Source organism: Anabrus simplex, chromosome 9 (assembly GCF_040414725.1).
Source record: "Anabrus simplex isolate iqAnaSimp1 chromosome 9, ASM4041472v1, whole genome shotgun sequence".
Taxonomy (NCBI): Eukaryota; Metazoa; Arthropoda; class Insecta; order Orthoptera; family Tettigoniidae; genus Anabrus; species Anabrus simplex.
The window spans coordinates 57139726-57163087 of record NC_090273.1 but is presented as its reverse complement, the minus strand read 5'-3'; the positions used below and the strand labels follow the sequence as shown (position 1 = coordinate 57163087).

General features: G+C 40.3%; 1 protein-coding gene across 1 annotated transcript in view; it reads right to left on the bottom strand.

The window, feature by feature from the left end:
• LOC136881325 (kinesin-like protein CG14535) overlaps positions 1-23362 on the bottom strand; it is a 295387-nt gene that overhangs the window by 10857 nt on the left and 261168 nt on the right. The window contains exons 6-12 of the mRNA XM_067154138.2: positions 18016-18234; positions 17326-17464; positions 12354-12516; positions 9696-10962; positions 4848-4996; positions 3305-3440; positions 325-1255 (exon numbers count right to left, since the gene is read on the bottom strand). Coding sequence (XP_067010239.2) covers positions 325-1255; positions 3305-3440; positions 4848-4996; positions 9696-10962; positions 12354-12516; positions 17326-17464; positions 18016-18234 — 3004 coding nt within the window. The remainder of the gene's footprint in view (positions 1-324; positions 1256-3304; positions 3441-4847; positions 4997-9695; positions 10963-12353; positions 12517-17325; positions 17465-18015; positions 18235-23362) is intronic.

Below are 23362 nucleotides of genomic sequence, written 5' to 3'. Positions count from 1 at the left end.
TGCAACTCGGAACAGTAGGTAAGAATATTTGAATCTCACACATTCCATCCAAGAATAGGTTATTCCTGGACCTACCCTTTCCAAATTCAATGCCGGTACGGTAAGTAATAATCATAATCACTGCATATTTCAAGAGACCTCGAACTGCTGGAGAATTGCATTAAAAGTAGGTTTGTTGAAGTGTCTATTAACAACTACTTAAATACTCTTAACTGACAATTGGCCGAGCTATGGTTAGATTCTACAACGTTGAGCATCCAGTACATACAAGAGTTAGTCTTAAGAATTAAGAAACAAAAGAAATATTGCATAGATTGAACTCACCTGCCACAAGATTTCCCAAATAGCCATCGGTGTAATCGTGATGGAGCCGAAGCATGTAGAGGAGGTGGTAGAACAGGGGGCATATCATCGTCCTCAGGTTCATCACTGGCCTTGCCAGTCACTGTCCGAACACTGTCACTAGGTTGAACCTTCTTCAGTCCTTCAGACTCTTCTTCATGGTCCGACGTTGATGCTCCGTTACCGGGAACGCGCTCCACTTCTTCCTTCAAGTTAGGATTTGAAGCTCCATCAGGATGCCTCAAGGACGAGATGTTACATCCACTGGCACTCATGTTAAGACGATACCGAAGGGAATCACGGTTACTAATACTATCACTTCCAAAACCACTCCGTCGATTAAGTTGTTCCCTACTCTGGGAAAGAAATGGAGAGCGAAAGATGGTAGGGCTGTTAGTCCGACTAAAACTCATTTTACAGTTATCACATATCTTACTCTCGTCCAGTCTCTGATGGCTGGAGTTGAACACTGGTTCACTGTAAATGCTACCGTTCTCAGCATAGCCCAAACCTGCACTGGACGAGTTATTTTCACCGGTATTGTAAAGCATATCTGACAAAGATAGGGATTGATACCGAGAGGATGGTCGACACTGTGGTGTTTGATGTTGGTTAACACTCTTTTGCACGTTCGTACGCGCCATCTTATTGTTATATATCTCGTGTAGTCTTGCAAGCTGATCGAAACGGTCCTGCGAAGCTAACGCGTCCCGATGTTCCATCTCAGAATGGCGTTTCCTCTTCATCTCTTCCAAGTACATTCCCAGATCAGATTGACGATCCATATACTCGTCTGGAAGCTCGTAGAGGCTGTACGGCCGATTATGGTGGTACAGATGGTCTGAGTGAGGTGGGAGGTCAAACCTATGTCGCTGTAGAGTTCTCTCCATATCTGTGGTCACCGACATCGAATCTGTAACAATGATACAAGCTATTCAGAAACTTCTACGGAGTAATAACATATATAGAAGGCGCATTGTTTCAAAACCAGACAAGTCCAACACATGAGTTTCCAATTGGACAAGTTCAAAGCTATTTTCCAATAAATAAACATCTAATTTAGCTAAATGATCACACATCAGCGTTGTAAAATATTCTGCTGTAGGAGTGCTTAAATATGTCATGCAAGCGTACACTCCTAGAGTGCGGTACGGTAGGGTTCATTTTCCTTTACACGTAAGCATAGAAAAATAAAACCGATCCTGGTAGCTGCAGTCGCTTATGCGCGGCCAGTATCCAGTATTCGGGAGATAGTGGGTTCGAACCCCACTGTCGGTAGCCCTGAATATCCGTGGTTTCATATTTTTACACCAGGAAAATTCTGGGTCTGTACCTAAATTGTCACGGCTGCTTTCTTCCCATTCCTATCCCTTTCCTGTCCTATCGTCGCTATAAGACTTATCTGTGTCGGTGCGACGTTAAGCATCATGAAAAAGAAGAGGAATAAAGGAAAAAGAAAAAGAAAATTTTTCTGATATCTATATATATATCCCTCTCTAAAGAAGATATCTTTGTTAGAGAACTCGATATTAATAACTTTTTTTTTGCTATTGGCTTTACGTCGCATCGATACAGATAGGTCTTATGGCAACGATGGGACAGGAAAGGGCTAGGACTAGGAAGGAAGTGGCCGTGGATTTAATTAATGTACAGCCCCAGCATTTGCCTGGTGTGAAAATGGGAACCCACAGAAAACCATCTTCAGGGCTGCCGACAGTGGGGTTCGAACCCACTATCTCCCGAATACTGGATACTGGCCGCACTTATGCGACTGCAGCTATCGAGCTCGGTGATATTAATGTCTGGTAGAACTCGCAGTCGACTAACCAGATTATTATTTTCAAATTCACCTAGATCTTCGAATTCAGCTTCATTTCATGTAGCTACATATTGCATGCTAACATAGAAACGGTTGATTTGTAATAACATTAATGTATTAAGTGTGTCAATTGTTGCTAAGATCTTCCTAGCAGATGAACAAAACAATTAAATAAATAAATGCTTTCAAAATAATAGAGAAAGCATAAGGGAGCAAATGTATTCACATTGCAGTAATATTCGAGTCTAACGCATAAACTACTACTACTACTACTACTACTACTACTACTACTACAATTTTTTTGCTATTGGCTTTACGTCGCACCGACACAGATAGGTCTTATGGCGACGATGGGACAGTAAAGAGCTGGGACTGGGAAGGAAGCGGCCGTGGCCTTAATTAAGGTACAGCCCCAGCATTTACCTGGTGTGAAAATGGGAAACCACGGAAAACCATTTTTTTGCTATTGGCTTTACGTCGCACCGACACAGATATGTCTTATGGCGACGATGGGACAGGAAAGAGCTGGGACTGGGAAGGAAGCGGCCGTGGCCTTAATTAAAGTACAGCCCCAGCATTTGCCTGGTGTGAAAATAGGAAACCACGGAAAACCATCTTCAGGGCTGCCGACAGTGGGGTTAGAACCTACTATCTCCCGAATACTGGATACTGGCCGCACTTAAGCGACTGCAGCTATCGAGCTCGGTGAAAACCATTTTCAGGTCTGCCGACAGTGGGGTTCGAACCCACGATATCCCGAATACTGGATACTGGCCGCACTTAAGCGACTGCAGCTATCGAGGTCGGTACTAATAATAATAATAATAATAATAATAATAATAATAATAATAATAATAATAATAACCATCATCATCATCATCATATGGAGTGTATTAACTGACAAATGTCCCAACTGTACAGGGTGCTGGAGTATTAATTTCAAGGTTTCTCCCTCTAATGTGTCTTAAAATCTGCTATCACGGGTGACTTGTATTTATTCGCACGATATTATCGATTGACCATCCGACATCGGAGCCTCAGACACAAGTGAGAAGCGCTTAATCGGTTCCACCATTCATATCGATAAGGATGATAAAGAAATATTGAGGATAAACAGGGCTCTAATCAAATATACATATTTACCTGTGAACGTAGATACAACAGTGAGGTTCTCTTGACTTAAAATTCTCAATGGATGTTCTTCAGCACTTTCTTGATCGACCTCCGGCAAAGGATTCTCCAGCTCTCCCATGCAGTAGGCAATATCCTCTTCTGTGACCTACGTCAGAATTACAGTAGTTGAAGATAGGAGAGAAAAATTATATAAAATTGTCACCCTTAGAATGTTGTCAACTTTTGCTTAGTTGAAAACCCAAAGTACATAGACACAGGAAATTATTCATCAAATTAGAAATGAGAATGAGGGAATGTTCCCTCTCACAAATCTCTTACAACCAACACGAATACTTCATGGGTAGTTCACAAAGCGTTTTTTATGCTCTATTACTAATTGTTTGTGTAACCAGACATGTCTGTAGACCCTATGTACGTACACTTTTTGTATTTTCATTTTGTTCATAGTAATACTGTTTGCAAACTGCGTAAATCTTAAGATTGTACTTGCTTCGTATGAATGCTAGTATTTTGTGTCTACTCATTGAATTAAGGGCTATTATCACGAAGGATTCGAGTTGCCACATCAGATCTTTTTGTGTATTTTATACGGGTCTGAAAAACAAAATGCTAGAATGCCTAAATTATGACTGATTTACCTTGTTGTATTGTTAAATCTTCAGAATATGGACCGATGACCTTAGATGTTAGGTCCCTTTAAAGAACAAGCATCATCATCATCATCATCATCATCATCATCATCATCATCATCATCATCATCATCATCATCATCAAATTTTCAGAACAGAGGACAACAGGCTCCTCAAATAGCAGAATAATAACAATAATTATTTTTTGATATAAATTAACCTAGATGCTCGAATTTAACTTCCTTCCAAATAGTTATACATTTTATGCTGACATAGAAACGGCATACTTGCAGAACCATTCATTAATCACTATGTTCTTCTTATTAGTGACCTTCGTGGCTTGAAAGATATAGTACCTTTCTTTGATTGAATTTATTTGAAACAGAAACATTGAAGAAATATGCATGCTGGAAAAATCTCCAGAAAGTTAACAATGGAGGACAGAGTTACAGAGGATTTTATCTATCAGTTTCTTTTCCTCGTAAAACTGTACACGACTGTAATAAAAACTGCACAGAGCATTCCCTATTCGCTCACTGTACATTATCTCTAAACAATACGGAGATGACGTACTACAGAAGGTCGTTCGGGATCTCTTGTGACGAGTTTGTAGGCCGCTGGTAGCGCTGTTATCAACTTGAGCACGTCCAAACGGGGAGTGATGATTTAATCGAAATTACTTTGTCGGCTTATAGCTAGAAATGCTTCCTTTCCAACTGAGCATGATCGTAGGTGGAGAAATGGCTTTTCATAAGCTACTTACCCTTCAAACATCGTCCCCAGAGATCCTGAACGACATTATGTATTATGAAGCTAAACACATCAAATAATCGACTTGCGACAATCAGTTCTTAACATAAGCAAATGCAATTTGAACTGAATGCAGAAGTTACGTAACAGAGATAATATATTATTCTCTTTACCTGCAGACAGGAATCTTGCATTGGAACGGGTTCATATGACTCCTCTACTTCAACAATTTCTATCTCCTCCTCGTCACCAAGACCGGTGATCTCCTCTCGCTGATCCTGCATGATTCTCAGCCGCACATCCAAACTGTTCATCGAGACATCTACAAGAAAATTAGGTGATGTCAACTTGAGCGACGAAGTTGGTAATTCTATAAAACAGTTGAAAACAAAAGTGTTTTTTGCATAACAGTATACGAGTGAATGGTAAATCATAGGAATGCGAAAGGTTTTCTAGATCGATAAATAGACAATGGTATCATAAAATAGCACGTGTCAGAAGAGATCTTAAGGCAGTTCCTCTTCTCTGTAATCTGGACAAGTATTAAAGTGGATTTCAAAGCAGTGAATTAACATAAAGATGGTCGAATGTATATAAATGGTTACATCAGATATGACAGGGAGTGACTGTCACTGTTTTCCCATCCTTAGACAAAGAGAATCAGGATTAGAGTTAGATGTAGATCAACTCTTAACCTTCTTCTTCTTTTACTTGAAGTGCCTTCTCCATTACTGAAGGTTGGCCACAACCACAGCGAAATCTGTACGATGTTCGGATGTCCTCATCGGTCTACTATAATCTAGTCCTGTCCAATCCCCTAAGTTCCTCAGCTAAGAGTGCTTCCTTCGACTGCGACTTCTACGTCCATCAATTTTACCCTGTGCGATCAGTTTACGTTAGTCATACTTTTTATTCCTCACAATAGCCAAGGTAGGCGGATTTTCTTTACTTGAATATATACATCAACATTCGTTCACTCCACATGCGTTTGAGTACGTCAGTACTGGATATGTGGCCAGTCCACGCGATCCACAACATCCTTAGGAACACCCACATCTCGAAGGCATTTATTATCCGAGACCATGTTTCAGCGCCGTACAGAAGCAATGAATATATACAGCATTTGACGAAGTTGTGACGTGTCTCCAAGCTGAGGCCTTCTTCAACCGGTTCACCACAAATTGTTATAAGAATGTCCGTGTTATATGTTCTGAAAATGGCCATCCTATTGGTCTTCTTGGTGTTAATTTTATCCACGTCTGCTACGATTCTGTCTACCAGATTCTGAAGGCCTTCAGTACTGTCAGTCGAGATGACAAGTGTTCCCTGCGTACCTCACATTGTTGATCAGCCTACCATTAACTTTTACTCGGAAGATATGCTCAGAGTACATATTAAACAGCAGGGGAGATAATACACATACTTGTCGTACTCCCTGTTTGATCCTAATAGCGCGAGTCTCGAAGTTTCCAATTCTTACGGAAGCTTCTTGTTGTTCACACAGCTTTCTGACAAATGTAAAATCTTTACTATCCGTCCCTATTGTGTTCAGAATTTGTAGGAGTTTGGAATGTTTGACATAATTGAATGCTCAGGCATAATCAACGAACCTAGCCAGTCAATTTCCAGAAATCAGTTATCTACAAGCCTCTTAGAAACTAAACAAGGAGCTGGTAAGAGATGATATGGAAATTCGATATTACGCAGAAATCACATCAGATACGGCTAATACTCAGAAAAGTATTCCATAAAAGGCAGATATCTTGATTTGATCATACTTCGAATTAAAATAATTCTGGGCTGGTTGGTGACAGCCAGTCGTTTTATACTACTCTACTTCGCTAAGTAACGTCGATTCCACAGTCATATTGCTGATGATATCTCACTTTGTAGACAAAATATATTGATAAATATCTTGCACTTCATATAAGCTAGTAATGTACGTTTCCCCCCTAAAACCAGTGAGCGCCTGAGAAAAGTAAAATATACGTTTAGGTCATTTCATGAACCCTTTGTAAACTGGTGGTTTCGTAGATAATATCATATTTCCTGATTTCACAAATTCTTGAAATGAAATGTTGAATTATATCCGGTTGTTTTTCGTAAATCTTAACCCTTAAGACAAAAAGGCAGGTAACCAATTTAAATTAGCTTAAGCGATACACATTTCACCTGAATTGGATACCAATTCATTAACAATTTGAGGAATTTAATCTGGAGCTTGGCATTGTATGGAAGTGAAACACGCACGATAACAGGTTCAGAAAGAAAGTTAATAAAAGCTTTTGAAATGTAGTGTTACAGAATAATGCTGAGGATAAGATGGGTAGAACGAATCACAAATGAAGAGACAGTAAATCGAATGGGTGAGAGCAGAAGAATTTGGCGAAATTTGACCAAAAGAAGAGAGAGAATGATAGGGCACATCTTAAAACAGAATTGTTGGTGGCATGAACGGTAGGGGAAGATCAAGGTATGAAGATGACAAACAGATTAGAGCGGATATAATATGCAGAAGGTACATAGAGATAAAAATATTAGCACAGGATAGGGTGAGATGGAGGCTGCATCAAACCAGTTTATGGACTAACGACCCAAACAACGAACATGATTATCAATGCCGGAATAATCAACCTAAAGCCAGGTAACTTTGAACATTTTAATTACGTAGCTATTTGGAGATTCAGATCCGTAAGAGAAAAGTAGCTTTTGCAAGAAGTTTAGAAGAGTTATAAACTAACATGAACACAAGAGAAAACCACTTCATGACCTCGGTATGTATGAGGTCTTGGAAGTTTACCCCTGGACTTTACCTCTTAATTCATAATCATTTACTCTACCCCCCAGCTTAGACCAAGCTCAACCATTAAGGAAGAAAATTAAATAGGTGTCTGATACAGAAGGATATATTATCCCAATTATTCTGAAATTATAAAAAGGATCATTCCCCACACCTTTTTTGTGCATGATTACAGCGAACGTTCAGATGTTAATTTATCCAGTTCCCACATAATTTTTACTACTAAAACTAACAGCAATCATATAACAATGTGTATAATAGCAATAAGGAAAACTATGAAGAACTGAGCATTATTTAAAATCTACTCTACGACGTCCTATTACTAATGAATATCAGATATTTGACAAATGTTTAAACTTCAGCGTTGCAGAACTTATTATGCGCACACTTTTATTGACAGATTTTTGTACTGAGTTGAAGAGTAAGGAGGGAGCACTGCCGGTTCCGGTAATACTGCCAACTGAATGGAAATGAAATCTGAATTGAATCGATAATATGATCGATCGATATGAATTTTCTAAACCTTTATTATATTAAGCCAACAACTGTGTCACACACATTATAAACATTTCTCGATGCGAATCTTGTTTCTAGCATGAATTCTATACTTTGGCTTTGCTGTGTAAGGAACAACAGTACGAGTACGTAAAGAGTACGCCAGATGTCGCACAGCGATGCATAAGCGAGTCTTAGTTTGTGTTCCAAAGGTTGCCAATACGAATCTCGAAGATAACAGAGGTCGACCGATTCAGCACTAGGGTGTCCATCTATCACTAAAGGGTGCGCGTACTATACGTAATCCATTACTACACTCTTCGCCTGCTTAATGCTTAATGTATAGCGATATTTCAAATGCATTGCATAATCTTCTTATCAAGACTACTGATGTATCCCTATTTGATCCCAGATAATCAGTCTCCCCAAATAGCTCAAGTTGAGAATGACACGATCCAATCCGGTCGAAAAATGTAATAATAACTGAACAGACCGTGGGAGATTCAGTTCTAAAATAAGGTAATCAGTTTACGAGCGCTTACTCAGGCAGTAGTTTAATATGCAGTACCAACATATTTTACGTATATTATTATTATTATTCTTTATTATTTTTCTCCAGTTCACAGTAACCAAATACCCTTGATCCATTGAATGAGAAAAATAACAATGTTCATCCTAAGCCACCAAACTCCACACACATAAATTGACAAAACAAACTACTAATAAAATAAAATAAAATAAAATAAATTAAAATAAAATAAAATAAAATAAAATAAAATAAAATAAAATAATAATATCCTAAAAATACTAGTTTTAATCCCAAACGTACTTCTTGGGCATGCCATGAAGCTCGTCAGATACTCCGGAACCGTGACCCTTAAGGATAGGGTCACCACGGCAGCCATCCTCAGTACCTTCATGCCACGTCCATCGTCACCCTTAAATTTTTCTATTCCCACTCCCGTACATGCTATTAAAATAAAATATAGTTATAAGATATCCTACTGCTACTGTCCGGCCGTGTCATCACCCCTGGTGAGAAGAAGGCCGCCCTCCCGATAATGACACGACCGGCCCTATCCGTGAGGTCCTAAGGAAGGCTCCAAGAATCCAACCAGATGACAATGCTTTTTCCTCTCACCATTCCTTTTTGCGGCCATCCACGTGCAACTGGAGCCGCTCTCCATCCTTATCTCGTCTAATTCTCCCTTCTTTAATTGGGGGGGGGGTTACGTCCCCACCCCGTCCTCTTATGGGTATTGCCTTACCATCTCCTACTATGCTGTATTGTGAGAAGAAAAAGCCCCGTCACTGCCTCAAGTTTCTAGCATACACCTCTCGTGTCCATTATTCACTCAGCACTTTCGTCACATTCATCCTTGCCGTCGCGACACATTCCTTCACCGCTGTTATACTTCTACTTGACCCACTCCGGATTGCTAAGTCCACGTCCACACTCCCTTACATCACCAGTCTGGACTTTCTTTACATTCACCTGCTCATGTTGCAACTTTATCTTTGTGCTCTGTTTCTGCACTTCATACTTAACTCTACCTAATCTAATTTAAAGACCCAGCCACATTCCGCGTTAAATTTGTCATCTCGTTTCCCTGAAATATTTTACGTATACGATGTGTTCCTAGGACCTTACATTTTGGCTTAATGTTGTAGGCACACAATTTAAAACACATAATTTTTTGACATTTTTAAATTATAAACTACTTACCTATACTTATCTCCTTGTTGCGAGAATGTAGGAACTTCAGAAAAGACGGCAAATTATCATCATCATCCTCCTCCTCTTCCTCCTCACCCACCTCTTCCTCTTCTTCTTCGCCGTCCAGACCTTCTCGCTCATTTTTCTCATTTGCTTTGTCGCATTCTTCTTTTCTTTTTCCTTCCGCTCTAGAAACTTGCTCACACACATTGTCACTAACGAACCTACTACTTTTAATAACTTCCAGGGATGTAGTATCATCCTTTTGCTCCCTAGTTCTGTCAACACACGTGCTCATCACATCATAATTTTCCACAACACTGGTTCCTTCCACCCTACCATTTACACTTGAAACTGCACCAGTTTCATTCACTAATTTTACACTGCTATCCACTTCATCTGGCGGTTTGTCAATGAGTCGTCCACCGTCCTGACTTTCGTTGTTTTGAACTGGCAGCTGCTGCGCAGCACCTGTTGTTGGAGGTCTTTTACCAGGAGTTTCTTTCTGAATTTGCACCGTCTGGTTCTCAACCCATTTCCGTATCATACTTTTCTTGTGGCTGTCCATGAACCCGTAGCTCCCTGCTGGATGACCAGACGGTTTCACTGACTGAAGGGGTCCATCAATCCAAGTCTCCTTCTTCTTATGATTGTCTTTAAGCAAGTTTCTCGCCTCAGCTACTTTGGACTTTGATATTCTTGGTCCGTCGATCCACTGTTCATCACTAGCTGATACGGTGTTTTGTCCTGGCACCTTACTGCTTTGTGATGCTGGTTCGTTACCTGATGGATTTGACGAAGTTTTGTTACCGGACACTTTATTCTGAGTTCGAACCGGTGATGATTTACAGCTAGATGGGTTCGTTTTTGCAGCACTAGATGATTGCATGGTAGTTTTTGAACTGTTTCGATGAGATGGACTACCTTTATCTTCAGGAACATTTCCATTCACTATCTTTTGAGGACTCGATTGTTTACTATTGGAAGAAGCAGACGGTTTTCTCGTATTACTACTAATAGGTTTGTTTTCAGCACTAGATCCTCGGAGGGCTTTGCCCATAGCACAGCGATTGTCACCAGAATTGAGGCTGGGAATGTAGACAGGTGGATGTTCCCCGTCGGTAGCGTCATCGGAGGGACCAACGTAGATGACAGTATCAGCTGATTGTTCACTGCTGGATGGATCCACGTCACTGCTCCCTGTTGATTGGCCATTTTCCTGAGCCTGAGGCCGTACTCCATCTTCTCCAGACGTACCAGTGGAAGCACCAGCAAACTGAAGAAATAAAAAACACCGAATAAATTTCATTCCTTCATAGAATTTTAACATAAATGAAAACGAAAAATAATCATATTTGCACTAACAACAAAAACACAATAAAACCTGCTATGATATACCTTTTAACTAAATATTAACTAAATTATCTAAATAATAATAATAATAATAATAATAATAATAATAATAATAATAATAATAATAATAATAATAATAATAATAATAATCAGGATAATGGCCCGCGTTGAGGCCGTTGGTTAAGATGGCTCCGGGTTCGATTCAGGGCCGGATCGGAGATTTGAACTAGGTCTGTTAACTCCTCTAGCTCGGGGGTGGATTCTTGTATTCGTCTTAATACACAACTTTATCTACATACATCATCCTATAATCACTACAGAAACATGCTGTAGTAAATACATCCATCCATACACGACTGGCGTGAGGAAAGGCAACCGGCCGTAGAACGGAACTAAATTCATACTTCGTGCCGACCTAAGAAAATAAAGACCAGGAATAATAATAATAAGAATAAGAATAAGAATAAGAATAAGAATAAGAATAAGAATAAGAATAAGAATAAGAATAAGAATAAGAATAAGAATAAGAATAAGAATAAGAATAAGAATAAGAATAAGAATAAGAATAAGAATATATTCCTCCCCTTAACAACACCTTATCACGGTCATGTGGGGTCGGGAGAAAAGTCAGCCACGTTATGAGATTGGACGGAAAGATCACCGACACTCCATCCACACGCAGTTTTCCTACAGCAACCCTAGTTCACAAGGATGGCATGCAGTTTGCTCTAGTATTCTTCTATACCGCCTGAAATATTATTATTAATAATAATAATAATAATAATAATAATAATAATAATAATAATAATAATAATAATAATATTAATATTAATAATATCTACAAGAAAATGTGTTTACTTAAAAAAGCTCAAAATTCAACACTACAACACAGTAGTCGAACCGGAGCCTAGTACTGAATTACAAGCTGAATAAATTAGAAGTAATGGAACGAAAAATTATACGGAAAATACTTTGTCCGGTAAGAACTACAAGACTCTGGAAATCAGAAGTAATGATGAAATATACCGGAAAATAAAAAACAGATACAATGCAGAAAAGGCGACTGAAATTTTTTGGACATTTACACAGAATGAATGACAACAGGTTAACCAAACAGATCTTCAAATATCTTTGGAACAAAAAGTCAACAACAACCTGGATTCATGAAGTCAAGAAAGAAGAAATTAGTTAAACCTTGATTACAACACAGATTTACAATAAGTTTCTTCAAGGTAATAATGCTATATTGATGTTGACCATAATAGATGCAAGCACAGTGTATAAAGAAACGTAATCCCAAAGGGGAGAACTTACCTTTATCTTTCGGCGACGCATGCGATGTATGCGGGAAGCAAGCTGTACTGTGGCTAACGTGTCCGTGTAATGTTGAGCGTACGGTGACACATGAGCTATCATTGCTGCATGGCAGGTCAAAGAGCTGAGGCACTCCTTCAGTAGCTGTGTGATCTTGTGCTCGCTGGAACAAACAGCAAGGGGCGACATGCCTTAACACTTCTATACACTGCTCAGACAAAGGTGTAGCTCTAGAACTTTTTTTCCTTGCCTCATATTTAATGTTAGACTACACAAACAGGTACCACACATTTTGGTAAGCTTTGCTCCCTCTGTTTCAACTGGTTAAGGCACCAATAACAGCCAAGGAAACGCAGCATTTGGTTGTGAAATATTGATAATATGTATCTGACATTATCAATGAATGCAGAAGGTTTCTGAAATTCTCGTGAAGTAAACTAGAGTTTGCAATACGTCATTTAACTATTAATTAACTGTGAATCACTGTGTGTTTGAGTCTTTTAAAGATACTTCAACATTACAGGTTTTCATTCTATCAAAAACACTAACGCTATAACAGGGATGGCAAAGGGTGTCAATTAAGATGTTGTATATTATTTACTGTCTAGTGTGCTATCAGCTATATTCCTTAAAATCATCACGAAACCCCACATTTGACTTCATTTAGGTATTAAACTGAATTACATATAAATCTATTCGACTGAATATGTAATGACTTTATTGTGCAAACATAATTAAAACTACATATTTTAAAACAATGAAATTAAATGGTGAATGGATTTTAGTGTCGGGAGGTGTCTGAGGACTTCGGATCGCCATATGCAATTCTTCTCTTTTGACGCCTGTAGGGGACCTGCGCGTCGTAATGAGGATGAAATGATGATGAAGACGACACATACACCCAGTCCCTGTGTCAGGAGAATTAACTAATTATGGTTAAAATTCCCGACCCGCCGGGAATCGAACCCTGGTCCTCTGTGACCAAAGGTCAGCACGCTAACCAATTAGCCATGGAGCCGGACCTAGGTCAATTTTAATAAAGGTATATTTTAATTTAACCTAATAAATTTTGTAAAAAATATGGCCATAGAATTAATTGTGACATAGCCTACGTCAGTCTTAAAGCGTAATGTTAAAATATACTATCTTGCTAGAGTTTCTACCTATTTATTGCATGTCAAAAACATTAAAATATATGGTATGTTGTCTGAAGTGCCACGTGTTCGCGTGTCACCTAGTGGCAGGCGTGTCATGAGTTCGCCATCAATACATTATAATATATTCGAAGTCGACTTTCAACCTATTAGGTCGTGTTACGTACATTTAGTACACTTGAAAGTCGGTTTCGATTACAATGCGGTCGTGAAAATTCAATATATATTTACTTGGCCCTCAACGGGCGACTTAAACGCATTCTACGGTATGATGGCAGTAGTGTTAGACCTGTAGCTTTGATCTTTTTCCAACAGAACAAAGATGGCCTAGGCCACCAAAGCTCAATCGGTAGAGCAACCGACGCGAAAGCGTGAGGTTGTGGGTTTGGATCCCAATGCTATCCGTTTGGCCATTTTTGTTCTGCACTTAACATCTCTTCAACACGCACTAAATATACGTAACACGACTTAATAGGTTGAAAGTCGATTTGCATTATAATGCGGTCGTGAAAAATCAATATTCATTCTCTATAACATACTTGTAAAGTTCACACACTGATAAACAAAGAACGATGTGCTTCGTTCTGCAAGAACATGCTAAGATTCTATGAAATCACTTTAAATCATTCGCATCTTGAACATTGCGTAAACTTTTGATATTTTTCCTGTAATGTGACATTCTTGAAGAAATATAGAACTCTGTTGTACGCTCGGCCCTAAACGGCGAAGGGAAGTGAGTCATTCTATACAACGGGTTAGTAATCAATAAATTTATTGTTGCTGTTGTTACAATATGCACTGGATGACTTTCGAAGTGAAGCTGATGCCTACATGTGATACCGCTGCATAGGTAAGAAGAACCATTTTGCAAAAGCTCACAGTTCCTTGGCCTGGCAAGGCGACCACTGCCCAACCAACTGGCCTTCAGATAATGGAGTACAAGTAGGTCAGCGCGGCTACATCACAAGAGGAATTGCTTGATTTTCTTGATCAGATCTGATGTCTAATTCTAGACCGCTCGTCAGTTAATCTCACGAAGATGACTGAATCATGTTAAGAATATAAATGCTTGCACCGGCAGGGTTTCGAATACGGAGCTTTAGGTTAAAAGGCAGGCACGCTACTCCTCCACGACGGGGATGTATAGGTACCTGGATTCGAATGACCAGTAATGAACTTAACGTCAGCATTCCAGAAGTACAATGGCAAAACTTTCAGGTATGGATTAAATACACGGTGTGACAATATTGGTCCTGAAGTGCATAATTTCAAAGTTATGTGACTTTTTAACGTTTGTGCAACCCGACACTCCAAACACTGTGTTCCGAATTCTTCTTTTTACAGCTTTTTGCTTTACGTCGCACCGACACAGATAGGTCTTATGGCGACGATGGGATAGAAAAGGCTTAGGAGAGGGAAGGAAGCTGCCGTTGCCTTAATTAAGGTCCAACCCCAGCATTTGTCTGGTGTGAAAATAGGAAACCACGGAAAATCATCTTCAGGGCTTCCGACAGTGGGGTGCCAACCCACTGTTTCCCGGATGCAAGCTCACAGCTGCGCGCCCCTACCCGCGCGGCCAAGTCGCCCGGTCTGAATACTTTCGTAACGTCAGGTGGAACGATGTTCATGTATCAGATGCAAAGTTTAAAGTGGCCTGCTCCAGGCCTCTGCTTGACTTCGCACTGAACACCAAACAAGATCAAAAATATCTGGTGTAGTGGATGCTTTCTGATGGGCTCCACAATACACGCACGGAGAATTGGTTCATCATCAACAGCAATCGAATACACGTCATAGCTAAAAGACGAGGTGCTTCATATCAGGAGATCGCGGTGGCCAGGCAATTGTCGCATAACTTTGAAACTATGTACTTGCGGGCCCATATTATCATTCCTTTTAACGTAGACGAGTAATGGAAAGAAACATGTTAAGACACTTTTAGTGTTTGGGGGAGAACGCGTATATTTCCGAAAGTATTTAATAAAGATTATGTTTAATATCTCAATTGACAGATAAAAGATGAGGCTATCTGTTGCAAAAGTATAATAAAAAATCTGGAACGTAGTAAGGCAATATTTGTGCTAACTACGTCACGTCACACGCATACTCTGTTAAAAGATGGCGCTGTGTTGACGCGCGCGCGCTCAGTTTGAATTTAGCTGTCGCTGTTAATACATTGTGGTCAGTTGTATAGAATAACAAATTTATCATCCACATAATATTTGTATTTTAATGAGTAAGTCTAAAATAAACCTCAAAACGCTGTTGTAGTTACAATAGTGACAGCCTGGCGCCAATATTCTTTCTTCTTCCCCTTGTGAGGAATTCATTCCATCCAGTATTGAACCACTCCGTATATTCTGACTCGAGTACGGAAATAATGTGGCTGGCATTGAGATATACTGGTCATCATGACCATCATAACTCATTCCAAATCCAAAGTACAGTCGATACCCGATTTATTCCAAATTCTAGCCCAAATACTAACCCCAATTACTCCCTATTTGTCAGATACATTCTCACTAAGTAAGATGTTGCTTTGCAATGATTTTCTAAGGTCCTGAACGTATACGTTGATTTTTCTGTAGTGTACAACCTGTGATCCTAGAAGTCTTCTAAATGGTAAGTCAGTAAACATACACGAAGACGTAGTGTACCAGGTGTAAGCGTAAGTTTTTGCCGGATTTTTTTTGTGATAAAGAAAGCACGTAACTTTCAAGGAAAGTTATTTTTTTGAGTATTCAAAATATTGGCCATCGGCTTCTACACACATCGCCCATCTTTCAGGTAAGTTATGAATACCATGCCAGAGAAAATGCTTATCTTTTGCGGCAAACCATTCGTGGAGCCATTTTCCAACTTCCTCGAAAGTGTAGAAATGCTGTTCTGCGAGTGCGTGCCCCACAGATGTGAAGAGGTGATAGATGGCGTCAGGTCGGGGAAGTACGGCGGGTGCGGAAGGTTCTCCCATCTAAGAGATTTCAAGGTGCCTTTCACCGGTTTTGCTAGGTGATACACTGCATTGTAGTGCTACAAAATCAATTTGCCGTGTCTTCTGGCCCATTCCCGTCGTCTTTCGATCAATGCGTGATTTAAATTAATCATTTGTTGGCGATAGCGTTGTGCATTATCGGTTTCGGCGGGCTTCAAGAGTTCATAATACACAATATCACTCCAGAGCGCACTGTCTTTTACATTGAAATCACCACGTTTAAATTGTCGAAACCATGTCTCACATGTTCTAGTCGATGGAGCGTGTTCACCATACGTTTCACTCGTTGGCCGAAAGGTCAGCGTACTGGCCTTCGGTTCAGAGTGTCCCGGGTTCGATTCCCGGCCGGGTCGGGGATTTTAACCTTAATTGGTTAATTCCAATGGTCCGGGGGCTGGGTGTTTGTGCTGTCCCCAACATCCCTGCAACTCACACTCCACACATAACACTATCCTCCACTACAATAATACGCAGTTACCTACAAATGGCAGATGCCGCCCACCCTCATCGGAGGGTCTGCCTTACAAGGGCTGCATTCGGCTAGAAATAGCCACACGAAATTATTATTATTACCATACGTTTCTATTCAGAGACAAACGTCAACTTGGGGACTGAACGATACAACACAGACGCTAGTGTTTGGCGGACTGAACTTGGTAGGTTATTATCAGACGAACAAACTGACGTATGTGTCAAAACCATACGCTGCGTACTTTTCGCTGGCGCCATCTCTTAGTGAAATCGGAAAAGACTTAAGCATACACCTGGTAGATCTATTAAAATAAAAATGGACTGTTATGATATTGTAATTTTTCTAATAACTTACCGGTAAGGAAGATGTTTCTGCCCGTTGAAGATGGCCAGTAATACATTTCCTAGGCCAGACAGAGGAATACCGCCACTACTTTTCCCTCTCTCACAGCTGCCAAGGTCTATGAGATGTAGTCGACTGCGCCCACCGGCCACTAAGGGAAACAACACGTACACATTACATCTATTTGCCTCAAAGAGAAGGGATGAGCTGTCATTAAAATATTTTGTTTTTGAGATTACGGAAATACAGGAATCTTTAGGAGAATAAGGTAAATTGGATAATGCCCTTTAATTCAAACTGGGACCTGTGCTTAAACAAGAATGTTACTTAGTTTTCCATGAGTGTATGAAATTCCTTCAGTAGCTGTCTTCAATCAATAAACGGACATTGGTATTTTACGTAATTACTAGTTCCACAGCCAACTTTATTTCTCGACGAAACTTACAATTTGACATATGATTTCAGAGAAGATATTTACAGACGTAAATACAAAACCTACACTTGGAATTCGTAAATAGTAAATACAAGTAAAATACTGCGCTAAGCCTCGTCTTTACAGGTCAAGCATTTTGCAATTCACGAAAAGAAAATTAATAAAATTGTATCCCATTAACTTAGGCATTTGAATATCGACAGTTCGTGAGTAAAATATAATCGTGGACATAGATATTTGAAGTAAATCATTTTCTTATCCCTACTCACCTCCTCCGCGACCAGCAACACTGTACTGGTACACGTGTAAAGTGTACAGCAGGTGGCAGTCCTTGCCGTCATCTCTCGCCTGACTACGGCTGCTGAGAGCAGCATCCAAGTAGAAAGCAGCCTTCTCTGCTGAAGGAACTCGCAGCTCACTCTGGTTTTGCAGCTGGGTACCAAATAAGGGATCGTCTCGTAGATAAACACCGGGGGACTGCTCAGAATCTAAAACAAAATGAGAAACAATCATACCATCTCAAAAATTAGGTCACCAGAAAGCAACCATAATTTAATTTCCTCGAGTTCAAACGTTAAAATTATTCAAGTTCTTTAAGTCTTGTTAATAATGAAATGACCAGCATTTCGCCCTAGTAGGGCAGTGGGCTGATTTGTTAGATTGGCTAGCGCGCCGTTGAGACACTACTATTAAAAAGTTTTCATTCCTCCCCTGAAGGGGGAGGCGGGCCTCTTAGACGGTAACGCCATCTCTCAGGTCAGGAGATTTGTTGCAGTGAAGGAGATGCTCTGATATGGTGATGGGGTTGCCGGCCCTGGCCTATACTGAAAACTATCTCGGCATTCACCTTAGTGCAGGAGAAAGGAAAACCACGGAATACCATTTTCAGGACAGCCGATGGTGGGGACCAGTCGTGAGGTGGGGGTGATGGTGGTGATTTTTGTTTTAAGAGGAAGTAGAGCTAGGCAACCATCCTCCATATAACACTAATCAGACAGAAAATATGGAAGGGATCCGACACTTCGTGGACCACTAAACAAAGATTTGAGGAAAAGACTTGTTAAGTGTTATATTTCGAGCATAGCGCTGTATGACGCAGAGACTTGGACATTGAAAAAGGAAGATGAGAGAAGATTGGAAGCACTAGAGATGTGGGTATGGAGGAGAATAGAACGAGTGAAATGGGAAGACCGGGTAAGGAATGAGGAGGTATTACGAAGAGTTGGAGAAGAAAGAAGTATGTTGCAAATCATTAGAAGGAGAAAAATGAACTGGATCAGACATTGAGGAGGGAGTGTTTACTGATGGAACGAATAGAAGGAATGGTGAAAGGCGAACGAGGAAGAGGAAGGAAAAAATATCAAATGTTGCACAATATCCAAGGAAATAAATATTTGGACTTGAAAAACTTGGCGCAGGACAGGCAACAGTGGAAGAGGGTCATCCCATGACAAGCTCTGCAGTAAGGCAGGATACCTAGATGTGATGTTGACACTTCCAAAAATTAAGATATCTTCCAAAGGGAGACAAGGGCCACGAAGGGCGTGAAAATGAAAAACTCCCTAGTCCTCGCAAACCTAATAGCTTTAGGGTCGGAAAAGAACAAGACTTGACCAAGAGAGGTCGGATAGGATTGATGAAAGTGAGGAGCCTGACACAAGTAACTGGAAACAATGCCAGCACTCAGCTAAGAGTCCCGTGGTCGCCAACCCACTCTCCAAAGAGGCGACGAGCCACGGCCACCCCTCCTCTGCTTGGTAGGTTGGTCAGAGTGCAGAGCTGTTGGACCACGGACCAGCCGTGGCCACTTACGGGTCGAAAACCACTCTGCATCTACCGACCGAAACATTCACCACTGCAAGCCTCCTATGTAGGACAATGCAATGACGGAGCACTATGTGAAGTGTGTACCTTCCTGGTTTATTTCAAAAATTAAGTTCCCGTAAGGAAACCATAATTTAATTTCGTCGATTTAAAAGTCATAAAGAACTTGCATGCTTTTAACATTTGCTTACAATCCCGCAATCGTTTCTGGAACACAAAGTAATTCATTGTATAGTTCTTGAGTTCACGTTCAGTTCAGTTCAGTTCAGTTCAGTTCAGTTCAGTTTCCTTATATGGGAGAATTGGTGTATACACACACCTCAATAAAGAGTTGCAACAGTACCATAATAGATTCTGAATCCTCGAACGCCCCATTTACTAGGGCATTCGATTCACAGCATGAACAGTCCTCACGCAGTAGACTTTGTCTGCAGTTAACGTCTGTTTCCAGAGATCTAGAGTACGCTCTGCTCGGATAATATGCTACGAAATAGTGTATAGTTTGATTCACTGCATTGTAAACGCAGTTAGGGGAAGTTCACACACACCCTGCGTAGCTATAGTGTCTACTTCGTTCGTAATAATAATGTTGATATCATGTCTCACTGGCTACTTTTACGATTTTACGAAGACGCTGGGTTGCCAGAATTTTGTCCCGAAGAATTTCTACAAAGTGCCTATAAATCTACCACCAGGAAGCTGACGTATTTGAGCGCTTTCAAATACCACCGGACTGAGCCAGGGTCAAATCTGCCCAGTCGGGTTCTGAAGGTGAGCGCTCTACCGTCCAAGCTACTCAGCCCTGCCCACTTTATTCGAGTGGACAACCTAAACGACAACATAAGGGGTGAGCAAAGCCATGTGTCATTGTCAAGAAGTCTCTTCTTGTACCTGTCCGGCTCCATGGCTAAATGCTTAGCGTGCTGGCCTTTGGTAAACAGAATTCCGGGTTCGATTCCCCGCCGGGTCGGGGATTTTAACCTTAATTGGTTAAATCCAATGGCTTGGGGGCTGGGTATGTGTGGCGTATTCAGCATTAGAAATCATCCTAGGTAGAACCCTCATCTTCACACACACACACACACACACGCAGGTCGCCTAATAGGCCGTCTACGAGAAAAAGACCCCCACCAGACCTCTCCGGAGGCCATACGCCAATATTATTATTATTATTATTATTATTATTATTATTATTATTATTATTATTATTATTATTATTATTATTATTATGTCCGACTCGTTGGCTGAACGGTCAGCGTACTGGCCTTCGGTTCGGAGGGTCCCAAGTTCGATTCCCGGCCGAGTCGGGGATTTTAACCTTAATTGGTTAATTCCAATGGCATGGGGGCTGGGTGTATGTGTTGTCTCCATCATCATTTCATCCTCATCATGACGCGCAGGTTTCCTACGGGAGTCAAATGGAAAGACCTGCACCTGGCGAGCCGAACCCGTTCTGGGATATCCCGGCACTAAAAGCCATACGACATTTCATTTCATTATTATTATTATTATTATTATTATTATTATTATTATTATTATTATTATTATTATTATTATTGTATCTGAATGTTATGTTTCAGATGTTAAGAATTGGAATAAGAAATAAACGTTATAGATGTGACATTAGTAACTCCATGGAATGCTCCGATACTGACAAACCATTTTCATTGCCTATAGTACATCACACAGCGACATTTCACGTATTTTCATTAGCCGTATTACGGATCTTCACAACTTATTTTGACGGACACATACCAGAACACTTAAATAGCCACAACACGTAGATGAATATAATTTTCACAACCTTTGAGGCCTTCGAAACCTACAACCATCATTACTGGCGCACCATCACAGCTACCACAGCGAACTTCCAGAAGCGGATTGTGAATCAGGGATACATATGTCCTCAGCTGCCGTATGTATACATTGAAATTTGACGCCGTCTAGGCTGCCAGTGAATCAGTTTCTATGTTCTGATTTATTCTACCATATGGTAAAGTAAACCAGATAAAGCAGTAAACCAAGTTGTTCGTGGTTGGTTCGGCTTTTGTTCAGGACAGCTCATGTTCTTCGTGGGATATTCTGACCAGCAACATGGTGTTCTTGTGCGTTTATAATATATCTTTAAGATGGTCTCTATAATTTGTTTTAAATCAATCGCTGATCTGAGTTTAGGGCAGTCGCCCAGGTGGCAGATTCCCTATCTGTTGTTTACCTAGTCTCTTCTTAAATAATTGCAAATAACTTCGAAATTTATTAACATCTACGTTGGTAATTTATTCCAATCCCTAACTCCTCTTCCTATAAACGAATATTTACTCCAATTTGTCCTCTTGAATTCAATTTTTATCTTCATATTGTGATCTCTATTTTTTAAACACCACTCGAACGTATTCATCTACTAATGCCAATTCATGCCATCTCTCCACTGACAGCGTGGGACATACCACTTAGTCGAGCAGCTCGTCTTCTTTCTACCAAGTCTTCCCAGACCAAACTTTACAACATTTTCGTAACGCTCCTTTTTTTTTTTTATCGGAAATCACCCAGAACAAATTTAGCTGGTTTTCTTTGGAGTGTTTTTTTTTTATTTCTCGAATCAAGTAATCCTGGTGAGGGTCCCATAAGCTGGAACTATAGTCTAGTTGGGGTGTTAAAAGAGAGTAATATGTGCTCTCCTTTACATCCTTAGTACAACCTCTAAATACCCTCCTACTCATGTTCAGAGATCTGTACCTGTCATTTACAATACTGTTTATGTGATTACCCCAGTGAATATTTTTCCTTACGTCCCACTAACAATTTTACGGTTTTAGGAGACGCCGATGTGCAGGAATTTTGTCCCGCAGGTGTTCTCTTACTTGCCAGTAAATCTACCGACACGAGGCTGACGTATTTGAGCACCTTCGAATATCACCTGACTGAGCTAGGTTCGAGCCTGCCGAATTGGGCTCAGAAGGCCAGTGCTCTAATGTCCGAGTTACACAGCCCGGTGTATCCTTGAGATCCTTTCTGTTTAAAGACAGTGATATCAGTATAGGGTAACACTAAGTGTCTCGCTTGAAATCTTGAAATGATGATATTTGATTAGTAATGTTGAAACCGTTCCTCACGCATCAAGAACTGGACTACTGTGGCCAGCGTTAAAATTATAAACTTTGAAAATTTGCTCTGGAACTATAATTCTGCGCTAAAGAGGCAGGTCACTTATAAGAAATGGTTTACTGTAAGAATTCAGGGAAGTAACCGAACGTATTCACCGTGAAATAGGAGTGCAAAGTCTGATGCATCACACTTGAAAATTGAGTCATCAAGAAAACCAATTTTGTAAAATTTACGTTCATTCTTCCCTACAGCCTAACTTGTCACTTCTCCCACAATCGCAGCTCAATCGTTTTGTCCCCCTCCCTTCATCCCTATATATTTAAGAAATCCTCTCACTTTGAAGGAAATAAACATAAGTTTTTATGTCTGCCCGTTAGGGGGAGACTGCTCACACCAGATGGTCTAAACTGACTTCTACTGTGGTGCAGTTTCGATGTGTATTTTATGGCATATGAACAAACAAGAACGAAGAGGTTGAGAGTTTCTAGGAGAGCGGTAAACTTTAGAACTGTCATGCTATTGAGTTCACAGCTGTTTTTCTCCTTCAGGTGAACCATTTTCAAATAGCCGTAACTTCTAATGTGCACGAGTTTGAAGGGAATCTGTTTACTACATAAAATGTAGTCAATAATATGACTTCAGGCTTTGCGTTTCATATTTCAAGGTCGCATCTTCCTAAATGACAAG